At 38.1% G+C, this 24,331-nt stretch overlaps 1 protein-coding gene across 1 annotated transcript in view; it reads left to right on the top strand.

Annotated features, from left to right (window-relative positions):
• The window catches only part of nlgn4xa (neuroligin 4 X-linked a), an 83,219-nt gene that overhangs the window by 5,615 nt on the left and 53,273 nt on the right, over window positions 1–24,331 (top strand). Inside the window, exon 2 of the mRNA XM_088015095.1 lies at window positions 22,713–22,865. Coding sequence (XP_087871221.1) covers window positions 22,713–22,865 — 153 coding nt within the window. The remainder of the gene's footprint in view (window positions 1–22,712; window positions 22,866–24,331) is intronic.

Below are 24,331 nucleotides of genomic sequence, written 5' to 3'. Positions count from 1 at the left end.
CATTAGTCCAGAAAGCTCAGTGTCTCTGAGCTGTTTTTAATGGAATGGAGAACACAGAGAGTCTGCTTGCTTGGAGCTGAAGTGTACCTGTAGAGTCTAACTGTAATGGCTTCCTGTTTTCACAGGGCCCTAATGGACGGCTCTGTCATCTCTAGATTGGTAAATAAAGTTGAAACGGGATATGGACATGTAGGAAATGTAACATTATTTATTACGATTTCATCAGACTAAACTTTGCTGTTGTTGCTGCCAGAATAATGAGGGAAAAGAGAGAGTTCAATATTTTTTCTTAAAAAAATATCCAAATAAATCAGTCAGTACATTGGGAGGAAAATGTGGGCCTCCACAAGTCTGGTTTATTCTCAGGTACAAATGTTAGATATCTGAAAATTCCACTTTCATTTGTTCAATATGAAATTAAAAAAGCCTATGAATGTCCAGGAAATTCTCCATGGCCTGTACTGAGCATGCTCTGCTGTCATAATTCTCAAAATGGAGACAGAATTTGTGTCCCACAGATTGATGGGTTTCAGAAATGTGTGAGTCAACCAAAGAACAAGTCAAGTAAATGTACTGTACAAATAATCATAGTCCAAACAGATCCTGTGAAGATTCAGTTTCTATGGTAAAACAAATGCTTCACCAACATGGACTGAAAAGCCACGCAGAGAGGAAGAAGACATTTCACCAAAAGCAACATAAAAACCAGATCACAATTTGAAAATACAAGATGTTAGTTTTCGTAGACGTGAAATGTTTGGCCATGATGACCATTGTTACAAGTGGAGGTTAAAGGGAGAAGCTAGTTAGCCTGAGAACACCATGCTAACTGTAAAGCCAGAAGGTGGCAGCATTGTGCTGTGGGGCTGTTTTGCTGCTGGAATAGGACTCTTCACTAAATAGATGACATCATGTGGAAAGAAACAAACATTATGTTTGTAGTACAGAGTTAACTAAAACTTTAATCTGCAGTATTATCAGAGAATAAGAAAGAAAAGTTTACTTGTCTGTTACACAAGTAAACAGACATGTATGTAAATATCAGGTTCTATAACTGACTACCCACCACTTTATATTTTACTCCATCTTTCAGTCTTCATCTCTGCAGACAACGATATCAAAGAGTCCTAATAATGTGTGTCTTCAGTGTGAGCTCAGTAGGGAGCGACATGTCTGGCCTGTTTAGAGCTCTCCTCGCTGCCCATCAACTTAATATCTTCTGAGTTGGCCTTTTCAGAAATCCAGTGTAATGTCAAAATATCCATCCGGCTGAGGATCAGGGAGAGATTTCCTGTTTTCCCACACCTGTGCTGCTGACAGATTAAGTGATGCCAACTTTTGTCATCTGGTTTGAACTTCCATGATCTGTACTGAGCATGCTCTGTTGTCATATTTTAGGTTCCTTGCCGTCGTCTCCATGTTTTCTGCTGATTAACTAGTTGAGTGCTTACAAGTTGTGGAGACAAAGAATGAAAGAGATGCTAATATGAACCTGTGGTGTTAATGGAGTAATGTTGATAAACCAGCTGCAGGGTGAATTAATCAGATTGAAAATGTTTATTTTCTTCAAGACAAAGACAATATCTCAGTCGTCTAACCACCATTTTAAAAATTAAAGACATTCCTCACATTGTTTCCATTTTACTCCTCAATGCTCTGCTGTTCAAATAAAGATTACAGTCCTGTTTATGTGCATCCTTAATGGCGAAGCTCCATGGTTTTGGCACTGAGACAACAAGCAGAGGAGAACCAAGTGGAAGTCCATTCCTGTCAGCAGGCAGGTTTAGGATGAGGCCTGTTTAATTCCAGTTTACTGGGAAAATGAAAACAGAACAGAAAAACTCCACAGTTTAAAGACAAGACATCACAAAATGATACAGTGAGAAAAATTTAAAGAAGAATATAAACATGTTTTTTTTTTTTTTTTTTTTTTTTTTCAAAAAAATCTTTCTCTGTTTTTCAAATGAAAATCTGAAAAGTGCGGACTACATTGTATTTTAGCCCCAACACTCTCAAACTCCTAAATAAATATTCACATTTCATGTAGAGAGGTGAATCTGTAGCATTCCTGGAAGAAAAGCTGTTGAGGCAGAAAATACTCAGTTTGAGCTAATTAGCAGCTTTGCAGGTATATCAGTAGTAAAGGATGGTTCAGTTGGTTAGTAGCTGTTTTCCTTTACAAATGCAATTTTAGACATAAGCCTTTTACTACCAACAAATCTAGTTTTTATGTATATTCTCATAATAAGTTATCAACATTTTAAACAGCAAAATTGGCAGATTGTCACCCTTATCCTCCTCATTATGCATTTTTTCTAAACTAAACTCTGCTTATATGACCTTAAAGTACAGCACAGTGCATATTTTAAAAACCAGCAGCCATAATCTACTGTTCACCTCTACTTATCTGTACACGTTGTTTCAGAGAGAGGTTAGTGGAAACTTGCTCTGCATCAATGACTTTTTTCTTTTCCTCTGCAGCTGCTAATGTGTTGCAGCTTTTCAGTGGAGATCTCAGAGCGCCTCAGATTTCCTCCAGCTTGATAAGAATAACCAGACTCGGCAGTTGTTCTGATAACGTCCGTGGTGTTCAAAATACTTTTACACAAATGGACAATCTCGTCTTAACAGAGGTGTGTAGCAGATGTGCTTGCATTCAGAGCCACATCAGTTCCTGAAATGCTCCCCTTCTGCAACTTCTGAGCTCTATGAATATGAAAGGAACAAGCTGGGCTCTGAGATCATTGCAACTGAGCTACAACGGTGCTACCTTTATTTCCTTACAAAAAGTTCGACAGAAGCCAAGTACACAAGTTAAGTTGGGTAAGTGACTGAAACAGTGGCTCTCAGAAACACTTTGTTGAAATGTCTCAAAAATGATCACCTCTTACATCAACAACAAAAGACTAACAAAGGCCCTATTCATTATCTGGAGACCCCATGTTATAAATGAAGACATTTATACAGTTTATTTAGAAAGGAACCGCTCAAACATGCATGTCGCCATTTGAAGCGCTCTGCCAGATAATAGCATAAGCTAATTCACATCTGCAGTTCCTTGACAGGTTACAAAAATGAATATACAATACAATAAATAAATATTTAATTCTCCAAGCTGGTCTAATCCTAATGCACAGACAAATAAAGTATTACTTTCACTGGCAGATCATTTCACTTATAATTTTAATCTTTTTCCCATAAGTGCAATAATCTGCCAGTGGAACTAATACTTTTTCATCATTAAGGAATTGTTTACTAAAAGCAAGTTCCTATATTTTGACGGAAAGTTACTTACAGGTTGATTTGTTTTATTTTAAGTGTACTAAGGTATTTGAACTAGAAACTAAGCCAAAAATAATTGGTAAGATTTTGTGATTTTGCAGTGTTGCAGGGGGATTTTTAATTTAATAAATTACCTACATGGTCAGTTTGCATGGGATTAACAGCAGACAAATTCTGGAATTTTAAAAAATGGCACGTGGTCCTTAGGTAAAACTAATTCTAGGGCAAACAGAAAACATTTCAATATTCAGGACAGAAACATGGAGTTTTAAGGCTGACCATGAAGAATCATTATTGAAATACAGGATTAATTTGCCTAGAGTTTTTTTTTGTTCGTTTGTTTCAATACTTAATACAGAATAAAATTCTGTATTCTTTTTCCACTTAGCTTAATGGCAATTGCTCCAATTTCCTCAAGCAGCTCTTTGTACAATTGTACCTCTGCCCACTGGAATTGTTGAAAGCAGCAGAACTGTGATCTTGCAGTCCTCCTGTCATCGTTTTAAGGATCTGCGGCGCTCAGAGAGCCTCTGAAAGGCAGCTTTGTGACAGAGTCTTACTCAGGGAGAAGCAGGAGGAAATGATTTCAGGCTGGGGTCAAAATGAGGCAGAGAAACGGCGAAGTGGAATGTTGCTGTCTCTCACTCTTGGTCTTTCACAGGGACACAGAGGGAAAAAAAAGAACATGAAGGATGCACCATTTGAAGTGTGTGATCTGGTGACTTGGAGGACTTTGATGCAATCATGCTGCTTTCAACTTAGTCTTGGAAGAACACAGAGAGTCAGGGGGAACAGAGGAGCAGCTCAGGAACAGTGGAGGCTGTTGGTCAAACTTCTCTTTGTCTAATGATGAAATTTAGGAATCTTCTTTGATTTACTCTGATTACATATGTTAAATAAATATCTGGTGTATGGTACACAAAAGTACAAGATTCTGTACTTAAGTAAAAATACTTATTTTTCATATTAATCCTGTAAAACTGAAATGAAAAACAAATGCATGTATTAATATAAAAAGTAAAAAAAAAAAAAATCTGCTTTAGCCTGGAAATTTTGAACACTTACAAAAGTTTGTCAGTTTTGGCCCAAAACCTTTTGTGAAGAAGAAGGATTTTAATTTTCATCCTCACTGAGAGTTCAAATGATTAAATATTTAAAAAATTTAGTTAATAATAGATTCTTCATAAAATGAATAACATTATGGACAACTCTGAAAATCATTTTCATTAAATTGTTATAAAACAACAGCGTGTCTTCAATCAGGAGCTTCCTGAGAATAATGCAACACAGACTGCTAATGGAGATCCTTCCAGCCTGTAGTAATCAATACTTTCAGCTCTTTGAAGAAACTTGGATAATATGAGTCACAACAGTTTTAGTCCGTTTCCCTTTGGGATTATTCAAGTATTTTTATATTGAATTGGAAAGAGCATGATGGACCTTTCTGTGTTTTGCAGGTTTTTTTTTTTTTTGATAATATTTTCCTGCTATCTGATTTATTTGATGACATATTGTACAGATTATGATTAGCACTGAAGACCTGAAGTCATTTTTGTGAACTGTTGATCAGCTGTTTCAACAAGGGTGATTTCACTTTTATATATTCTGACATTTTTCCACAAATAAACAATCTGTTAGAGAGCAGATATGGGTTTTAAAAAGCATGCAGGGACATTATCTTTTATATATCAAAGATCAGTACCTCATCTTTCAAGGATTAGTAGGGCGACGTAGAAACAGGTTTTAGGTTTATCTGCCTCATCAACTCAATTGTTATAGACAAATAATGGAGGTAAAATTTTGATGTATTTTGTAATGACGTGAAGTTTTCTATGCTCCATTAGTTCCACTGGATGATTATTTCTCTTCTAAGTAATCCTTTTTTATCAATTTTAAGAAATTACTGACTTAAAACAAGCTTCTATTTCTTGCTTAGAAGTTAAAAGTTAGTGTTGTCTAATTTCGAGTTTGCTAAAATATTTGAAACTAAACCAAAAATACTTAGTAAATTTTTGTGTTTGTGCATTGTAGGTGGGTTTACACAAATAATGAAGTGATATTCCACAGGAAAATCAGCAAATTAATGAATCTGTGAATAAGTTGCCAATATGCACTGTAGCGTACAATTGATCTGATTTGAGGTCTAGCAGGAAATACTGCAACAATTAAGCAGGTTTGGACATGTTCAACCTTCAGAACAGACAAAAGAGAAGAAAATTAAATAAGCTACTGACCAGTAACTTAAAAAAATACATTTTGTTTCAAACTGAAACCGACTACTTCTCTGCAGTTGCTGCTTTTGCACCAGCATTACAATTTTACTAAAACACCAAACATCTGTGGTCTGGACTTTGACTGGACAAAAACTTTGATTTTCTTAATTGTCAGTCAATCCTTAGTGGGTTTACTGGTATGTTATGAGACATGTTGTCCCACTAGAAAAGGGTCAAGTTCTCCTTTTAAAACTTTATTTCCATTACAATATTTGCAAATTTTTGCCAATAATCTGCTAATGTTGAAAAAATGGAATTGCAGAGTTTCCATCTAATAAGAAATGTAATGACAATAATTACACGAATAAGCGTGTTGACGCGACAAGTCATTAAAAAAATGATCCTCCAACTTCTTCCTGTTGTCTTGTTCTTTGGGGTTTGTGCCAGGATCCGGTTGCTGATCATGTGACTCGTGTGATGCTAAGAAAGTGTTTCCATTGCAGTTTTTCAGAAGTAAACCAAATTCGATATGGCCAAAAAAACAACCACAGCGTCAAAACTTTTTATCAAAAAATGTAATTAGTGTGTTTCCAAGCAAATTTATTCTTGAAATGTCAACTGGTGCAATTATATGATCAATGGAAATGCAGCTACATCTGTATAAACATTCCGGAGAAATAAAAGTTACACAAAGCATGTAGACGACAGACGTGTTCATTATGTACGTTTTTCTTCAGTCACATTGGTATTCTATCTTCATACTTTCTCCAGGCATGATGGCTGTTAATTTTCTTTTTACACAGTCCATTCTATGCATAACAATATGCAGGTTTATTTTTATTTTTCAGAAAAAAAATAGCCTGTCTTGTGGAACATGCGGCTTCAGAAACTGCAGCAGTCCAATTCAAATTCCACTCATTCTAGCATGAGACGCCATTCCTTTAGTGTAAATGAAGCTTCAGAGGCTATGAGCAGCTTCACCACTTCAGGGTGTGGAGGTAGCATGCATAAAACATTTGACTTGATATGACTGGAGTTGTGCATATTTAACTCTGTGGGCTAATGGTCTAATTTATTTAGGTTTGCATGTTTAATTTGCGTGCAGGAGACCTGCAGTGTGACCAGCCTGAGTGTTCATGCTCAGCTGGTTTATGTGACACTGGCCTCTGTTTGTGCAGCTTGCTCTCACAGTGAGCAGCTTTAATATGTAAACAGCCCACAATCCCAACCATAGACTGACACATTGTTGAAACAAGCTCTTTTCTGTTTGCCTTTTATCGAATGCAGCAACATGCATTCGATAAAACATGAAGGCAGGAGCAAAAAGACACACAATATAAATCTGAAGAGACGGCAGTCATTTCTTGTTAAAACTAAGAATCTACAAATCCACTTTTTTGGCTTCCGATACCAAAACAGATACCAGAGGGTTAGCATCAGCTGAAACACAAAACCAGAATTGAACTGAGTTAAAATGTTTCTTTTTTTAAACACAGACAGAAATGTGCTGAATTACAAATTTATTTGATGACACTGCGCCACGACAGCAGCTCACTGAAACACACCAACAGCTTCACAAGCTAACAAATGTAAAAACACAACTGTCAGTGCAATTAGAGGTTTCTTTGTTTATTATGATTGAGATATAATAAGGATTATAACAGGCAATTTAAAATAAATAATACAGAAACTGAACTAAAACAATAGGTTGACTGTCTTGGAAAAACAAGTTAAAAATTAAACTGCAATAAACCTTTCAAATTGTTCAGAAAGTGGAATTAGGAATTCTGATTGTAATGTAAAACAAATAATAAATGCACAAAGCATAGAATTAGACTGAATAGATCTGCCCTTGTGGATTGGACACATTTTCTCAGGTAACCTGATACAATTTTTTTTTTCAGTATCGGGACTGATACAGATATTGATATCGGATCGGTGCAGATGCAGTTTTAAAAAAATTTCAAGTTTTCTTTATTCCATGTCAGTGGACATTTTTTGGTAGTTAGAATAATTGCCTGTTACATTCACAATGAAACCTGAACTCAGAAGAAAAAGGAAACAAGACAAAAACATAAGATATTTTCAGCCTCTCATACAAAAAATAAAATAATAATAATAATAATATCCATCCATTTTATAACACCCTTGTCTCTAGTGGTGTCAGGAGGTGCTGGTGCCTCTCCAGCCAACGTTCCGGGCGAGAGGCGGGGTCACCCTGGACAGGTCGCCAGTCTGTCGCAGTGCAACACAGAGACAGACAGGACACACAACCATGCACACACACACTCACACCTAGTGAGAATTTAGAGAGACCAATTAACCTGACAGTCATGTTTTTGGACTATGGAAGGAAGCTGGAATACCCAGAGAGAACCCAGCATACAGAGGGAGAACATGCAAACTCCACGCAGAAAGACCAGGCTGGGAATCGAACCCAGAACCTTCTTGCTGCAAGGCAACAGCTCTACCAACAGCACCATAATAATAATAATAATAATAATAATAATAATAATAATAATAAACTTACCGCAGATCACTACATATGATAGCACTTTTTGAGCTTTCCCAAAGTAAAATGTTTTTGGACCACCAATGTTTCAGCCTTTTTTTTGGTTGGTGCAACTTACAACTCCCTTCTGTCTCTTAGCAACCAGTCCACAGTTAGAAGTGCACACCTTTCTCCACAGCTGGCAGCCCTACTCCAACAGTGATGCAGTGATATAGTTCTTGTATGAGCATGATGTGATACTTGTTGATAACATTTGAAAGTGTGGATTGGTCAATACGGATCCTAATGAGAGCAAAGCATGCAGCAATGGGATGTGCACAAGTTGCAAAAAGTTACTTGGAGTATTGACATGGTGATAGAAGCATGAAGAGCATCAGGACCAGACGAATATCCTGGTGCATGCTGGCCACCATTCACCATGCTGCCTCCAGCAAAGTTTCCTGTAGGACAGCGGTCCACATGCAGCCTGTGAGCCATCTGTTTCTGGCTCAGCCGCTAACATGCTGTCTGCAGTTTGTTCTCAGTCTGGATCCTGATCTAGAAAACACAATGGATATTGATCCATTCCGGATTTTCCAGGTCTGAAAAGCAACTGTTCCATGACTTTGTGGTAAAGAAGTGACAACAATCTGTTGATAGGGTCAGACTGTTGAACGCACCAGTGAAAACTGATGTTGGTGGTCGGCATAGTTTGGGTAAGAAACTGTTCCTTAGGTAAAGATTTCCAACTTGACCAAAGTGTCAGCCTGGCCATCACTTGTGACAGAATTCAGTCATGTTAACAGGAATAACTGGACATTTCTGTCATTCATGAGTATTTGTTTACAAAATGACTCTATGGAGGGGCTGAGTTTTTTATTTAGAAAGCATTTTAAACTCCTGAATTCATTGAATCATTTTACAATTATACTGTACTTTTCCCCCCTTATTTGCCCTTTAATATTAATTTGCATGAGTTTCTTGTTTAAGTATGTAAAGTTATATTTAACTTAAAAAGTTGTTTTTTTTTTGTCCCATATGTTTATTGTTTTGAGTGAAAAGGAACTTTGAATATGACAGTTTCTGGCCTGTGGGTTGACTGTTTAATGAACCTTTGATTATTTGAAAGAGCCTTAGTGGACCTTCAAGATTTATATTGGAGTACTTCTGGTGTAAGATGTTGCAAAGTGGCCAGAAAATTCTGGAGTGTGAGTGTCTTGATGGATGGATGGATGGATGGATGGATGGACCTCACAATGGCATGTCTTTGGATACTGAAAGTAAATGACACAATTGGTCATGTCTAATGGGAAGCTTTAAAACAGATGGCCATTAACTGTCTTGCTCATTTTGACTTTTCAGGTCGTCGATGTAATCGGGTGCTAAGGTTCACTTATAAGCATTTTGTTGCCAAAGCTCATGTACAGAAAATAAACTAGAGTTCAGCCCAGAGTGGGGCTGGATGCCAGACAACTTCGAGGCAGTAAAAACACAAAGGAACTTTTCAGAAGCTTCTATTGGCATATTGGCTAATTAGCACTTCAGAGGACGAGCTGTTTCCACGGCTATATGGCTTTAACTCAACAGGATTTTATAAAACATATATTTTTTATAGATTACACTCCATAGTCCTCTGGGTTTGCTGTATATTGACCTAATTTATTTGTTTCTTTTTTTGTAGTTAGGTATTTTTTTATTTTTAGCAGTGTTGTAGTACTCGAGACCGGTCTCGAGACCATTTTTTGATGGTCTCGGTCTCGTCTCGGACTCGGGCGCTGAGGACTCGGCATTTTATTTCAAGACCAGTCGAGACCGCAACTGTGAAAATATCACTAAACGTATAGCATACTGTCCAGTTTATTTGTTAACATCTTTGTTTTCGGTGGATGCGAAATGCACCGATTAAAATCCAAGCAATTACGTGTTTCTGTTACTCCCCTCCCTTCCCCACCTTTCACTCGCACGCGGCGCTCCAAGACATGCACAGTGGTTTTCTCTGAGCGGCAGAAGATGTCTGTCTAATGGTCAGTAATAGAATAGTGCTGCATAAATCATAAAAATCCGATAGTGACAGCTAACTCAGCACCGCTTCGCTTTCACAGACGATGGGAACAACGTCTATGTTTTTTTGTCACTTAGAAAAGTAGCTCAAAGAAAGGTAAGCTCCGTGCGCAAGATGCTAGCAAAGCTAGCTGTATCATAGACATAATATAAGAGTAGACCCCGCATTGGCTGCTCCGGCGCAGGAAATACGGCGGCCATCTTGGAGCGGTATACCCTCCTACTTTGCTCAACCAAAACAGCAGAAGATGCCTCAGCACTGAGGGACATTGTTGTTTTGGTCGATGGATTACTGATGTGAGGGCTCCACAGACAACATTTCACAAGTAAGATGGACATATTATTGTGTATATATTGTCATTAGAATATTACTTTACTGTATTTATGTCCACCGGCAAGATACCAGCTAATATTAGCTACAGTGCTTGGTGTAATACGGGTTCAGCCCCGCTATGAAGGCTAACTGAGATTATGTAAATCTAAAAAAATTAATTATTCTCTAACATTGACTTAGATTATCTGACACAAGGGCCTATATTAGAAATGAAACAATGTAACACATATTATAAAACTTATATTATGTGTTATAACATTCACCGGCAAAGTTTACACAGGTGGTAAAGACTATTATTTATATTCTTTCACTCTGTCAAAAGTAAGATACATCCTAAATCTTCCGTTTTTGTTTTGAAGGTTTCCTAAAGACACGATGTGAGGAAGAAGAGGGAGATATCTATAAAGAGAGACGGATTCACTGCAGCACGAATGAATCTCACATCGGATTTTGGACTCAATCTCAGCTGCTGAATCACTGAAGCTGGAAATCCTCGGCTGGAAAACGTACACATATATCTCTCTCTATATATATATATATGTATATACATACATATATACATATAAACGTATCCAATATATATTATTCAGTATTAATCATTATTTATTTGTGTTTGTATAGTTATATAAATATGTATAAATTATATATTACTAAATAATTTTTTTAATAAATTATGAACTGCTGTGTGCTTTGTAATATGTTCATCATACATCAATATCAGAATATTCCATTCCTATTCTATTATTATGGCCACTAAGCATATTTAAATATGATGAACTATGTATTAAAAACATACTTAAAAATACAATTGTTTATAAATGTTGCTTTGACAGATGTTTGAATATGGTTTACAGTAACAAAAAAGCGTGTTATGATCGATTAAATCCGCTGATACGTCATTGTGGCTGCTAAACACATAACGCTGAGTGGAGTGATGGACCGCTCCAAGATGGCTGCCCTAAATCTCGTCAGTGACAATAGGCAAGAGCGGTCCATGAGGCGTCTATTCTTATATTATGTCTATGAGCTACATAGAGACACATAAGCATTTGTTATGAAAAAAAAGTCACTCACTGCACTGAATTATTGTGCGGAGGTGTTGACTAACTTGTCGCATATATGGGACAACACTGTGTCCAAAAGTCTGCAATATAGTGATGTGACATTCAGAAACGGTCTGATTCTTCTACAGCTCTTTACTTATTAGCAGTGGTGGAGAAAGTACTCAAAAAATGTACTTATGTGTATTTGTAAAAGTACAAATACACAGACAAAAATGTACTCAAGTAAAAGTAAAACTACCACATTAACATTTGTACTTAAGTAAAAGTAAAAAAGTACTGGCTTTTAAAAATACTTAAGTATTAAAAGTTAAAGTACTTGCTGAATGCATTACATAATCCCTAATCCAATATCATTAAGTGAACTGATAGTATTTAATTTTAATACATCAGAAATGTGCCATTTTAATGAACAATGCCACAGATAAAGCATGTTTTATTATGTCTACTCTCTGTAACATAGTTTAGACTTAGATATGTGATTCTATGCATCATAATTTCAGGGACGGAAACATCGTGTCTCCTGTCCTAACATAGCATGAACTTCACTTTTTTTTTGCCACTAGTGGCTTTTATTTTGAAAGAAATCCAACAGAAAGGGGATGGAAAGAAGGTGAATGGGGGACGACATGCAATCGAGGAGCCACGTAGCAGAGTTGTAGTCAAGACCACCGAACCCAAGACCAAGTCAAGACCGGCACCCCGCGCTACGTGACACAAAAACATTAAGTTTTACCAATCAAAATTGCTTCTCAAATTGATCTGAAAGATCCACATTCCCATAAAACACCTAGATATTAAATACCTAGAGCTGAAATAAATTTAATCAGTAAATATCCGTCCAGAAGAATTGGACCGTTCCTGAATGTCATATCAATGCAGACTTTGGTCACAGCGTTGTCCCATATTTGCTACACCTCAGTCAACACCTCCACACAATAATTCAGCGCATGAGTGACAACTTTTTTTTCATCACAGATGCAACATGTGTGTCTCAGTCAGTACAGCTAGCTTTGCTAGCATCACATCCACAGATCTTACCTTTCTTTAAGCTTTCCTTTGAAGTGACGCGAAAAGTTGGACGAAGTCCCCACCATCTGTGAAAGCGAAGCGCTGCTTATTTTACATGTCGCCATATCTTATGATTTATGCAGCGCTATTATATTACTGACAATCACACAGACATCTTCTCCCGCTCAGAGGAAACCACTGCGCATGTCTGGAGCTCCGTGTGCGAGTAAAGGGGGAGGTGATGGGTGACAACAGACACGTAAGTCACGTTATTGCTCGGATTTTACGGCGCCACCTTAAGTCCCTGAACTTCACATTTTAACGGACAAAAAGCGCAACGCGACTTGGATGTAACGAGTAACGCAACACTTTTGTAGAAATGTAGTGAAGTAGAAAGTACAAATACTTACTGTAAAATGTAGTGGAGTAAAAGTAGAAAGTACCCATTATTAAATCTACTTAAGTAAAGTACAGATATACGAAAACTGTACTTAAGTACAGTAACAAAGTACTTGTACTTCGTTACTTCCCACCACTGCTTATTAGATAGGACTGGAGTGTCACTGAGAGCCATTGTTCTATCAGAGTACCATACGCTGTCAGAATACCATACATGCAGTGAGTACCATGCATGCGCATTAAGAAGTCCGACCATCAAGAGGAGTTGTCAGTTCACCATACGCAACAAGTTATGACGAAAATAAGTCATTAAATTGTTTTCAATGATAACTATATAGTGGTTTCAAAGTGTATTTAAAGCAGGGTCTGGCTGCAGCTGGAGTCAGCTACAACACACGCCCGTGTAAAACTCATTAACCTACTTAACCGCTAAGTCAGGATGCCATACAACTGTTAAAGTGTATGGCGATCTACAATATGATTCTATGAAAGAAGGCGAATCAGCGGCTCTATTTCCTCAGGCGGCTGAAGCGTGCAGGACTGGGGAGCTCTGTCCTCACCTCCTTTTACAGATGTGTGGTGGAGAGCGTGCTGTGCTCCAGCATAAACGTGTGGTACGGCAGCTGCTCTGTTGCAGACAGGAGAGCTCTGCAAAGAGTGGTGAAGGCGGCACAAAGGACTGTTGGAGTCAACCTCCCCACCGCCACAGACATCTACACCTCCAGATGCAGGAAAAGGGCCTCCTGCATCATGAAGGACCCTACTCACCCAGCACACTCACTTCTTGTCCCACTCCCCTCAGGTAGGAGGTTGCGGAGCATCAAATGCAGGACAACCAGACTGAGAAACAGCTTCATACCAGAAGCTGTGCGACTCTTAAACTCCCATCATCCTCCCTTATTGCACTGCTCTTAGCTATACACTTTTCCTACCTATAATATTGTGCTCTTGTAGCGACTTTATATTTTTATATTTTATACTTTTATATTTATATTTTTATATTTGGATGTAACTGGGGCTGTGACTCTCAATTTTGTTCCACCTCATGTGATACGTGATGTGAATGACAATAAAGTATCTTGAATCTTGAATCTTGAATGTTGCTGATTAAATGAAATCTTATGGTAATGACGTGTCTGACAGATATAGCCGTGACTTTGTGCTAAGCGTTTGACGATCTGACAGCGTATGCTGACCTGGCAGACCACCGTTGTTTGTTCTTGTAATGCTCTGCGTACACTGCAGTAGCTATCATTATTTTATTTAATTATGTACGTTGATATTTTTTAAATTAACAAATAACTAAAACACAAGAACAAAAGAGAATGCACATTGCTCTTTGATTGTTTTCGTTCATAGTGGCAGCTGTAATGTGTGCCATGGTGTCAGACTGCCTGGCTTCATGTAGCAGAAGAGAGGGAGAGAACAGTTACGATGAGCGTCTTAGTTACTTCTTGCTTGTTGCTCCTTGGTCAGTGTTCATAGTTTAGCATTATTTACCGTCTGGGCATTGCCTCAATTGCTATGTTTAATGGTGCAGACAGTGGTGGTTTCTGACATGAGCAATATGGGCAAACGCCCAGGGCATTACATTTTTAGGGATGGCACGAGACCACCACGGATTGTAGCACAGAGATGGAATATTTAATATTGGTAAAATGTATTAAGTATTTAATATCTAGATGTCTTTATGGGAATATGGATCTTTCAGATCAATTTGAGAAGTAATTTTGATCATATTTTACATTTTATTGTGTCATGTAGTGCGGGGCGCTGGTCTTGGTCTTGACTCGGTCTCAACTTCCCTCAGTCTTGGTCTTGACTTGGTGTCGGACCCTAAAAGTCTTGGTCTTGTCTCAGTCTTGATACGCTCTTGTCTTGGTCTCGGGTTAGGTTGTCTTGACCACAACACTGATGTTTAGTGTTTTCTGGAGTCAGTGTTGTGTGTGAGATGTGCGTCATGCATTTTTAATATTTCAGTGTCTGTGCCAACAATTAGACTAGAGGGAACTCCTGTTTTTATTTCTTATGTTGAAAGAACATTGGTTCAAAAATAAAGATTGAGATAAAACAGAAACAGTTATCTTCTTTCCTGAAATGCATCTTTGCTTCTGTCCTTCTTTCCTTGTGTCAGTTCTTCTTTCTTTCAATATCTTTCCCTCTTTTATTTCTTGCCTTCTTTGTCTTTAATCTCCCTTGTTTCCTATCATCTTGCTTTCCTTTTAAACTGTCTTATTCTTTATTCCTTTTTTGTTTCCTTCATCCCTCCATATATTTAATTTCTTCCACAATTTATTCATTGGTTGACTTCTTTCATTCCTTGCTTTATTCTTTCCTTTGTCAGTTGTTTTGTACATATGTAAGTTTGTTCACACAGACTTTTGTTCATTTGTTTGATTGTTTCTTGCTTCCTTGTTCATTTACTGGAAAACTTTAGCCTGATATAATATCAGACAGTTGGAAAAACAAGTTCTGTGACGTTTTGTATAAATATCTGGTTTCAAAATGTAAATTAGATGTTTCTAAAACACCACAGTACATTTAAACATAATTGATCCCAGCCTTTCCTTTTTAATCAGTTATCCACCTGATGTGAATTTAAAACATTTTTTGTCCCCTGATGAATTACATTTTTAAATTTTAGATTCCCTTTTTCTTTTTTACATATTCTGTCCCTTCCCCTCCCAGAGCTCGCCGCAGCATGAGGACCAACCCATGCTGTTTTGACAGAAGCAATTTGTTCATCAGTCACTCCGACAAATGTCTGCCATGTCTTTTCTCTTCTATTAACACCTCTTGCGCCTGCTTGATAATAACCAAACAGTGCAGCATTTTTCAGCGCTGCGTTGGGTAATCAGTGGGGACTGACAGATGACTGGAGGAGAGAGAAAAACACAGAGATGTCTTAGTTAAAGGCCATCATTTGTTTTCCAGGGGGAGAGATGCAAGTGCCAGGAAATGCAGTGACATTTCTGAGTCCTATCATTATGAGCATTCGATCAGTTTTTATGGATGTTGCTTTAAAAGAGAATCTTAACATGTTGCTGAGTCTAAGTATGAGCTATAAAGATAAAATCTTTACTGAGTTTAAGAAGTGAAATCATGTTAGAGATGTTCAGAGGAGACTTATAGCTGATGTTAGTGTCTTTCTACATAAGGCTCTGTTAGCATAGGAAACTAGAATATTTTCTAGTTTCTCTACTTTTCTAATACAGACATGATGTTTCATGTACATTGCTCGCTCAGGCATAACATTATGACCACCTGTCATGTGTGTATATCTTCCTCATTTTACTGCCAAATCTTTTCAGTCATGAACTCCAATGCCTTCCTGAGCTGTGAATGCTTACAACCACTGTCAGCCTGTGTGCCATTGTATAGCACAGTCAATTAACTATGCCATGTTTAGTTGTTATAAAAATACTGTATATATCAAATATAACTTAAAATAAATTTGACTTCATAATTTAACTCGGTCTCTTTAAGAAACTCCTGATTTTTCTGAAACTCCTCCTTCAGGATGTCATCACAACATGGCTCCTCTATTAACCATTTAACAATGTTTTATTTTTTAGCAGTGTTTCACTGAGACGTTGCCCCGTAATGAACTCAGCGGGTGACCAGTTCCACCAGGTGTTTGCTAATTTTAATGTTGAGCAGTTCATTGCCTCGTACAAGAGTTGCAGTGTTGAGTTTTGTAATCTCAATTTGGTCTTTGTGGACTACCTGGCATCTTTGGGGATTTCTGAGGAATGACTGGTCTCAGTGGTGTGAACCACCCCATCCTCCCTAACATATCCAGTACTGCACTGCAATTGTGTCTTGATGTGTAGCCTTCACAGTCGATGAGTGTAGCACCATGCAGTGAACACCCGTCACTTAGAGTCTTGGGATGGGGAGGCTTTTCTGTCATCGATCAGTGAAGTCTCACACACCTCAGCAACAACCCTAATATCAATGCACACTGCATTCATTGCAACATTTCACATCACCACAGACATTGGTCGGTCTTGCTGCCAGGGATTAGTGGGGGCTCTGGGTTGCTATGGTGGCTGAGTCCTGACATGGGTCAGGGGGGCCAGGCGCCTTACGTTTCCCCCTGCATCTCTTTGCCTTGCTGGATGCTGTTGCTGTGCTTAGCAAGCGGTTGACGGCTGCCCTGGGGTGGTGCCTCGTGTCTGTCTGCCTGGGGCTCCTGTGTCCTTCCCGGGTTGAGCCCACCCGTCCTGTGTTACAGGCCTTCCACCTTTTACTCCACTCTAACAACTGTGCACCTCCAGGTGACAATCTAGCTCACATACAACCTCTCAACACAAACACAATAATTCGAGAACACACACACACACACGCACATGCGTACCAATGCGCACACACATACTGTGTGTGTGCACACACACACACACACACACACACAGTATAATCTAAATGTCTGACACTGGAGTATTAGTTTAAGTCAGTCACACAGTTAAGATTGGATTTTGAGTTATTGTTTTTTAGAAACAGATATTAGGAAGCAGTGGTCTTGATTTTTAGTTTTTCCTGTGGGGGTTTATTTGCTGTCCTTCTTATTCCCTTTCAGTGTTAAACATACATATTTATAATTACCTGTTTCATGTTGGCCTACTTAAATCACACACTCAGACACCAGCAGTCCTTGGCTGTGTTTTCAGGAAAGCACAGCAGATCAATGCATCGTGACTGTTTTTACATCTGCAGTGGCAATGAATTACTCGTGTAGCTCCCCTGTGGTCCCACCTATACCTCTGCAGAGAAACCACACAGCACTGCAGACGAGCCCTACGTCTTCTGTCCTGGATTTACCAACAATTGTGTTTGGATTTATACCTTCTCAAGAAAAGCACAATTAAAACTGTAATGGTGGAATTACCCACATCCACAGATTTTCACTTAGTTCTTTATAGATTTATGAATATGTTCTCTTTTCTTCATTCTTCTCCTCTTACGATATGAAGTCCTTGCTCTTGGCCAAATGATGACTATCTGTTCGTGCACTGTCAGTAAAACCATATTGAGCAGGAAGAAGGTCAGTGTCAGCTGTGACAGCAGTGGTAGTGGTGAGGGCAGACAAGCCTGCAGCGATGCACTTTACATAGATTCCATTAACAGCCAGTTTTATTTGTCCTGCTAACAGCAGAAAATGCTGAAAGCAATAGAAAACTCAGTTGGTTCCCCTTGAACAAGCTCCCAGCCCACCTCAAACACCATCCACTCCCTCTCTCCACCTCCCTCACCCATATAAAGATGAGTAATGTGTGCAACATACGCAGCCACTGGAGGAATATATTATCCCCCCGGCCCGGGTGGCAGTGATAAATGTCCAAGACGAACTCAGTGCACAGTCACCGAGGCAGCTCTGCAGAGCTGAGAGAGTTCAGAGAGTGAGAGGCACAGAGACAGTGTGGGAGAGACAACGAGAAAAGCATTTAAAGCACACCGTTTTATTTTCCTTTAAATGGACTCCTCAGTGACGGGACTGGAGCATGGCATCCTGAGCCCACCCAGGACTCATGATAAAACACCAAACCAGCCTGTAGCAAGCATCTGTACATTCATGTCAGTTGGCAGGTTTGCTTTCAGCTTCTCTGGTTTTGAACCTCGTCGTACCAGGAATGGAAGAACTTGATTTATTGAGGTCAAATCCAAACTACTTTTCTGAAAGTGGCTCTAATTTACTCTAATTGCATTCAAACCAATTTTCCTTTGGTAGACAATACACAATTACCCAAAGTTGGTCCTTCTGATCCAAATAAATACAGCTCATGTAAGGCTGTATAATTAGCACAAATGTGAAACTGGTTTGAACAATGTTCACGTTGAATCATGTCCATCTTTAGCTCAGGAGTTAATAAAAAGAAGGTAGAAAGTGTAGATTCTGACTAAAGAGATTTTGAATCAACTGAATGCCTAAATCTAAGAGAGTAATAAAAATAAAACCACTGATGTAAAAATGGACGTTTTCAAAAGTTTTAGGTTTTTATGAAGTACTCAAAAAATAATGTATATCCATATTCAGGGTGGATTTAAATAGACTTTAAGACTGTTGTTAGTTTATAAATCACTGAACGGTTTTGCACCACAATACATTAAAGATCTGCTGTTGTATCAACCTTCCAGACCTCTCAGGTCTTTGGATTCTGGGTCTGGTCCAAATCCTCAGAACCAAGCATGGAGAAGCAGCATTCAGCTTCTATGCTCCACAAATCTGGAATAACATTCCAGAAAACCACAAGACTGCCGAAACACAGAGGGCTAAAAACCCACCTGTTCAGAGTTGCTTTTGCAAGATAATAAATGGAACTTTACATTCAAAGTTCCATCTGTGAATATTTGATGTGTATTTATGATTTTGATGACAACACTAAATAAAATTTAATTTTTATTGGTATGTTGATTTTATGACTTTGTATTTTTGTGTTTTTATGATATTTAGCACTTTGAACTGCCTTGTGCTATACAAATAAACTTAAACCATGTCTGTTATTTTCATTCATGAGCAACATGTTAGTGAAATTAAATGTTTGACGTTTTAGTAAATGAGAGCTAACTGTGCTTGGTGTTTTCTTCTTTGTTGGACTGAATTAGGCTGAGTAGACTTCCTTATGCTCTCCGTCTCTCTTAGCATGTGACTCTACTGATGCACTCCAACCAAAGAGATAGACACAAGCAGTCAGTTTGCCTGTTTGTTTGATGGAAAGCTAGAGAATAGTTTTGTTTGAGCCCACAGATGCCTGCAGCAACCATCAGATGCCGATCTGTTAGAGGCTATGACAAGTTAATGGCACTGCTCTTGTTTTATGTGCATCTGCCTTTTCAAGGTTGTTCCTGCCGCCCACCCTGTTCCGCGGGGGCTTGTTCTAATGTGGAACTGAATGACAAACAGGAAGTTATTGACACTGCTGTGCTGGCCAGCCTCTGTAATTAGCAGGCATTTGTTAAAGTGGGGTAAATTGGCCCGGGGCTCTGACCTCAGATCCTCCCAGGCTCACCATTAGCAACCCATCCCCCTACCACTTACACCCCAACCTATGACTCTGCCATTTTGGTTACAGGTGAGGAGTTGAGGAGTAGGTGCAGGGCTTTACTAAGCCCGGGGCAACAACTCAGAGTACAGCAGACATTAATAACCTCTCTGTGGGTTGCTCAGGACTTCTTGACCTTAGTTTTTATTCTGTAGAAAAGGATAATTATGCACTCTTCCTGCCTTGTGGCTACCTACCTTTGTTGATTTGTGCATCATGCAAACAAATCCTTTTGCACCATCACCAATAGGAAGAGGGATTAATATTTTGTATGCACATAGAAGATCCAATTTAAGACCAATAGACACAGTCCAGGGAATTTTTTTTTTTTTTGCTCTTGTTGAATCTTCTGGTACTTTCTGTATGAGAGAGTGTTGAAAACAATCAGTTCATTTTTGTTTTCATGAATTCAATCTGTATTTGAAATAATTTATTTCCAGCGTAGAATTACCTAGTTCAAGTTTAATGTGTTGGTGTAATTCAGTTTGAAAGCAAGAGATGATCAAATGCAGGAAAGATTAATTTCACAAATTGAATCCGAACAAACACAAAGCAGATGTTAGCTTTAGCGTCATTAGCGGCTAGCCTTTTAGCCATTTGTGGTTTTCTAATTGTGCTTACCGATGTTTCATGTGCTGTGTATGGCAATTTCTCTTTTCTAACACAGTGGAGAACCAGATATTTCCATCCACTGTAAAAACAGAGTCCACAGAAAAATAAATTCAAGATGGTGAGAAAAGAGAGGAAAACAAAATTTCTCCAAAAGCAATATTTTATAGTTTGTAGATGTCCTCAGGGACAAAGACTTTATTTTTTGGAGACATGTCCTGTAGTCTTATGAAGCAAAAAGTGAAGTGTCAAAATGACCGTTTTTACTTTTGGAAGACAAAGAGGGAAACTTCAGCATGGCATCTTCATCACTTAGCTGAACTGGTGAACCTCATCTAGTGGTTCAGAGTCAGACTAAATGGAATTTGTTCTCTTGTTTATCATCAGCCACAGAAATCTAAAAGAAAGATTGTTTTAGAAATAAACACCTGTTTCTTTCCAGTGAAATTGCAAATCATAACCAGCAAATATTACAGCTCGGTTTCCTCATTTGGGATATTTCATACGAACAGCTCCCAACCTCTGCTTTCGATTTACAGTTTTCACCAGCAGGGACTTCCATCCCAAATGACATTTGAGAGATTTCTGAGCTGGCAGGGTGAATGAATTTGTTCAGGAGTTGGTTTCAGGTAAAACCAAAACTTGCTGTAGTGCAGTGAGACCAGGCATCGGAAGGACTGCTCTGATGTTCCTTCCCTTTCAACCCTGCGGTTCAAAGGAGTGAGGTGAAAAAAGTTACAACAAATGCCAGATTTTGAGTGAATTCTTGGTAACATGCTTGTGGCTCCTTTGCTCTCAGATTTGGTTCAAACACTTTTCACTTGGAAATACTTTTTCCTTCCATGCTCTTTGATAAAAAAGGATTCTCATGTTTTGTAGATACCAGATATATATTTGCTAATCATCCTGCTTAATCACAACCGGAGAGTTTCATAAACAAGGTTTTCATCTGCCATAATTGCCATATTCCCAGTGCATTACACAAATAACAAATGGAGCAGAGAGAACAGACTGATGTAAGATTACAGGGTTTAAACCATGATGTGCTCATCAGGATTTGTTGGAGGAAGTCAAAGCATATTTCTAACACACTCTGTCCTTTAAAGTACTGGATACTTAAGTTCCTGTTAGATTAAAAAAAATGTCAAAATCATTAATCATCAGATTTTTCCTGTATTTTCAATGGACTGGTTTATTTATCACTGACTACCAGCACATCGGATATTAGCAATACTCAACATTAAATATATGATGTTGAAACGAAAGTTTGATTTATGGACACTGACTAGCTTTTCTTGCTTCATTTCTATGGATTTAACGATTAGAAGATTATTTGCATCATTTATTCTTAAAATTCAGAATTTCTCCTCTGTTTCTTACTTCTTGGTAGAATTGCCTTTTAAACTGCAAATATTTCATTTCATAAGTTTTTCTGCAATAGTTTGCTGGAATTTTGGCCAGTTCCTCTGACAGAGGAGTCTCATGCACCTTTTCAGCTGGGACTAAGATCATGTGGTTGTGATGGATACTCCAGAGTGTATTTGATACACCATCAAATACATCCATATTTGATGGTGTTTTGTGACTTTGTTCAAGTGGAATTGTTGTTCCTCTCTAAACTTTAACTTCCTGTTGATTTCTTGACATGTTGCTTCAATATTTCCATAATATTCTGTCCTCATGTTGCCATCTACTTAGTGAAGTGCACCGGTCCCTCCTGCAGCATCACAGCCCCAAACCAGGGTGCTTCACTCTCTCTTCGACAGTCAGGAGCATCAAATTAAATGCCTGAGACTCAAAGCTGTTAAGTCTCCTTCAAATGCTGAGCAATGCTATTTTAATCATGTGGTTCTGATGAGATACATCAGTGTGTGTGATTCTAACCATTGTATTTAAGAACAAATGTTGGGATGTTTTAATTTATTCCTCATCAGAAAAATTACATTACTTGCAATCTGCATTTTTCTAAATATGTTGTAGATGCTTGTAGTTTATAACGTATAATTAAAGCAAAACTAAAACTTTTACAACAAACTAACAGCAACCCAAAAATATATAGTTATAATAATATTTTCTTTTTCCAAACTGTCAATATACCTCAATTTAAATAAATTGGAAACATAATCTTGGCCAATTAATTTGTAAATGTAGAAACCTTGTTTTTTTTTGTTTGTTTGTTTGTTTTTCTGACCTGTGATTTCTTCTCCTCAGATATTCATGATGAGAATGGATTAAAGCCCGTCATGGTTTACATCCATGGAGGCTCGTATGTGGAGGGAACCGGCAACATGATTGATGGCAGCATCCTGGCGAGTTACGGGAACGTAATCGTCATCACAATCAACTACCGGCTTGGAGTTCTGGGTGAGTCCACCACTTAGACTTTAACTGAGCCGATTCAGACACGTTCAACAACGAGTCGACATTCGATCCTAAACCACAATGGGATTGTTTTTAAGAAGGAGTTAAATAAGAACCATTCAGGTTTATATCTGGTGTTTTATGGGCCGTTTCACAGGCTTTTTGTTTCCCTACTGCCAATGAGATATTTCAGTTCATTTCAGTTTGTTTTGATTAAAAGATTTAAGTATACTCACCTCAAAGCCAAAGTTTAAAACAACAAACACTCTCCATGATCTAACTGAACATAATTCATTTCATTTTACCTTTAAACAAATTTAAGTTCTCATATCAAAAGTCTTTGCTAAACTAACAGAGTATTTTATTAATTATGAACAAAGAATATGAACTGCTCATATTTGCACCTCAGATCTTTATTTTATGTTTGTTTTCAATTGTTGATATTGTTTTTGTTCTTCTATTCTTAAGTTCATTTTGTTATTACTGGATTTCTAGCAGCCTGTAGATACAGTGAGAAAACAAATATTAGTCAATGGATTATTATAATAGTTTCATAGTAAACATAATATTGAAATGCAGATCTGTTGGTTACTGAACAGCGTATTGTTGGTTCATCATAATTTAAGAGCTTTATCATTCTTATGCCTGTCTACAGTACAACTAGGGGAAATGTGCTGCCATGTGATTCATGGACAAAAACAATGCGAGGTACACAACAACCTTTGGTTGTGTTTTTGTTTTGTGTGATACTTAAATACCACCAGATATTTTGAATATATTTATTCCAGATTTCTGGTGAGTCTTTTCAAATCTGTTTCAAATTTGGATCGAATTTGAAGAGACCTCAAATGGTTTGAAATTCAAAACTAAAATGCAATGTGGCCACATTTGTTGAGACAATTATATGCACATATAAACATGATGGGAATGTCCCATCATCATATTGCTCAAGAAGCTTCTGGTGTGACATGTGACCCCAGAACAACAACAATCCTGTGAAGGTGCTGGTGTCAGAAAAGCAGAGTTATTAATAATTTCTCCTCTGTAAATGTTTCTCATGTTGCCTTTCTGCACTTCATGCTGCTGCCTCACATAAACAGGAGCAGCTGATGCTCTGGAGACTCCCACACAATATGTGCATGCAAAATCATCTTTACTCTTGCTATTCCACTTATACGTGGGTACTGCTCCAGTCTATCTCTGTGGGAGTCAGTCTACTCTGGCTCCACTTGATATAAATTTTGTGAGTGTAACAGAGAGAAGCCCTGTTCATTTTCATAGTAAGGAAACCACTCAGAAGCCCCTCATGCAGAGATAAAAGTAACATTTTTTGTTCAGTTGACAAGACAAATGTATTGTTGTATTCAGTGCCAAAGCAACAGGTCCTCTGCAGCAATGACGGCTTTTTTTGCCTTCAACTATGATAGTAGTACACATACATTCTGATTATCTGCATTGTTTCCTTCTTA

Source organism: Poecilia mexicana, unplaced genomic scaffold, assembly GCF_051168715.1.
Source record: "Poecilia mexicana isolate PSO_F unplaced genomic scaffold, ASM5116871v1 scaffold_2, whole genome shotgun sequence".
Classification (NCBI taxonomy): Eukaryota; Metazoa; Chordata; class Actinopteri; order Cyprinodontiformes; family Poeciliidae; genus Poecilia; species Poecilia mexicana.
The sequence above is the reverse complement of the archived record's forward strand: the minus strand, read 5'-3'. Positions and strand labels throughout refer to the sequence as shown.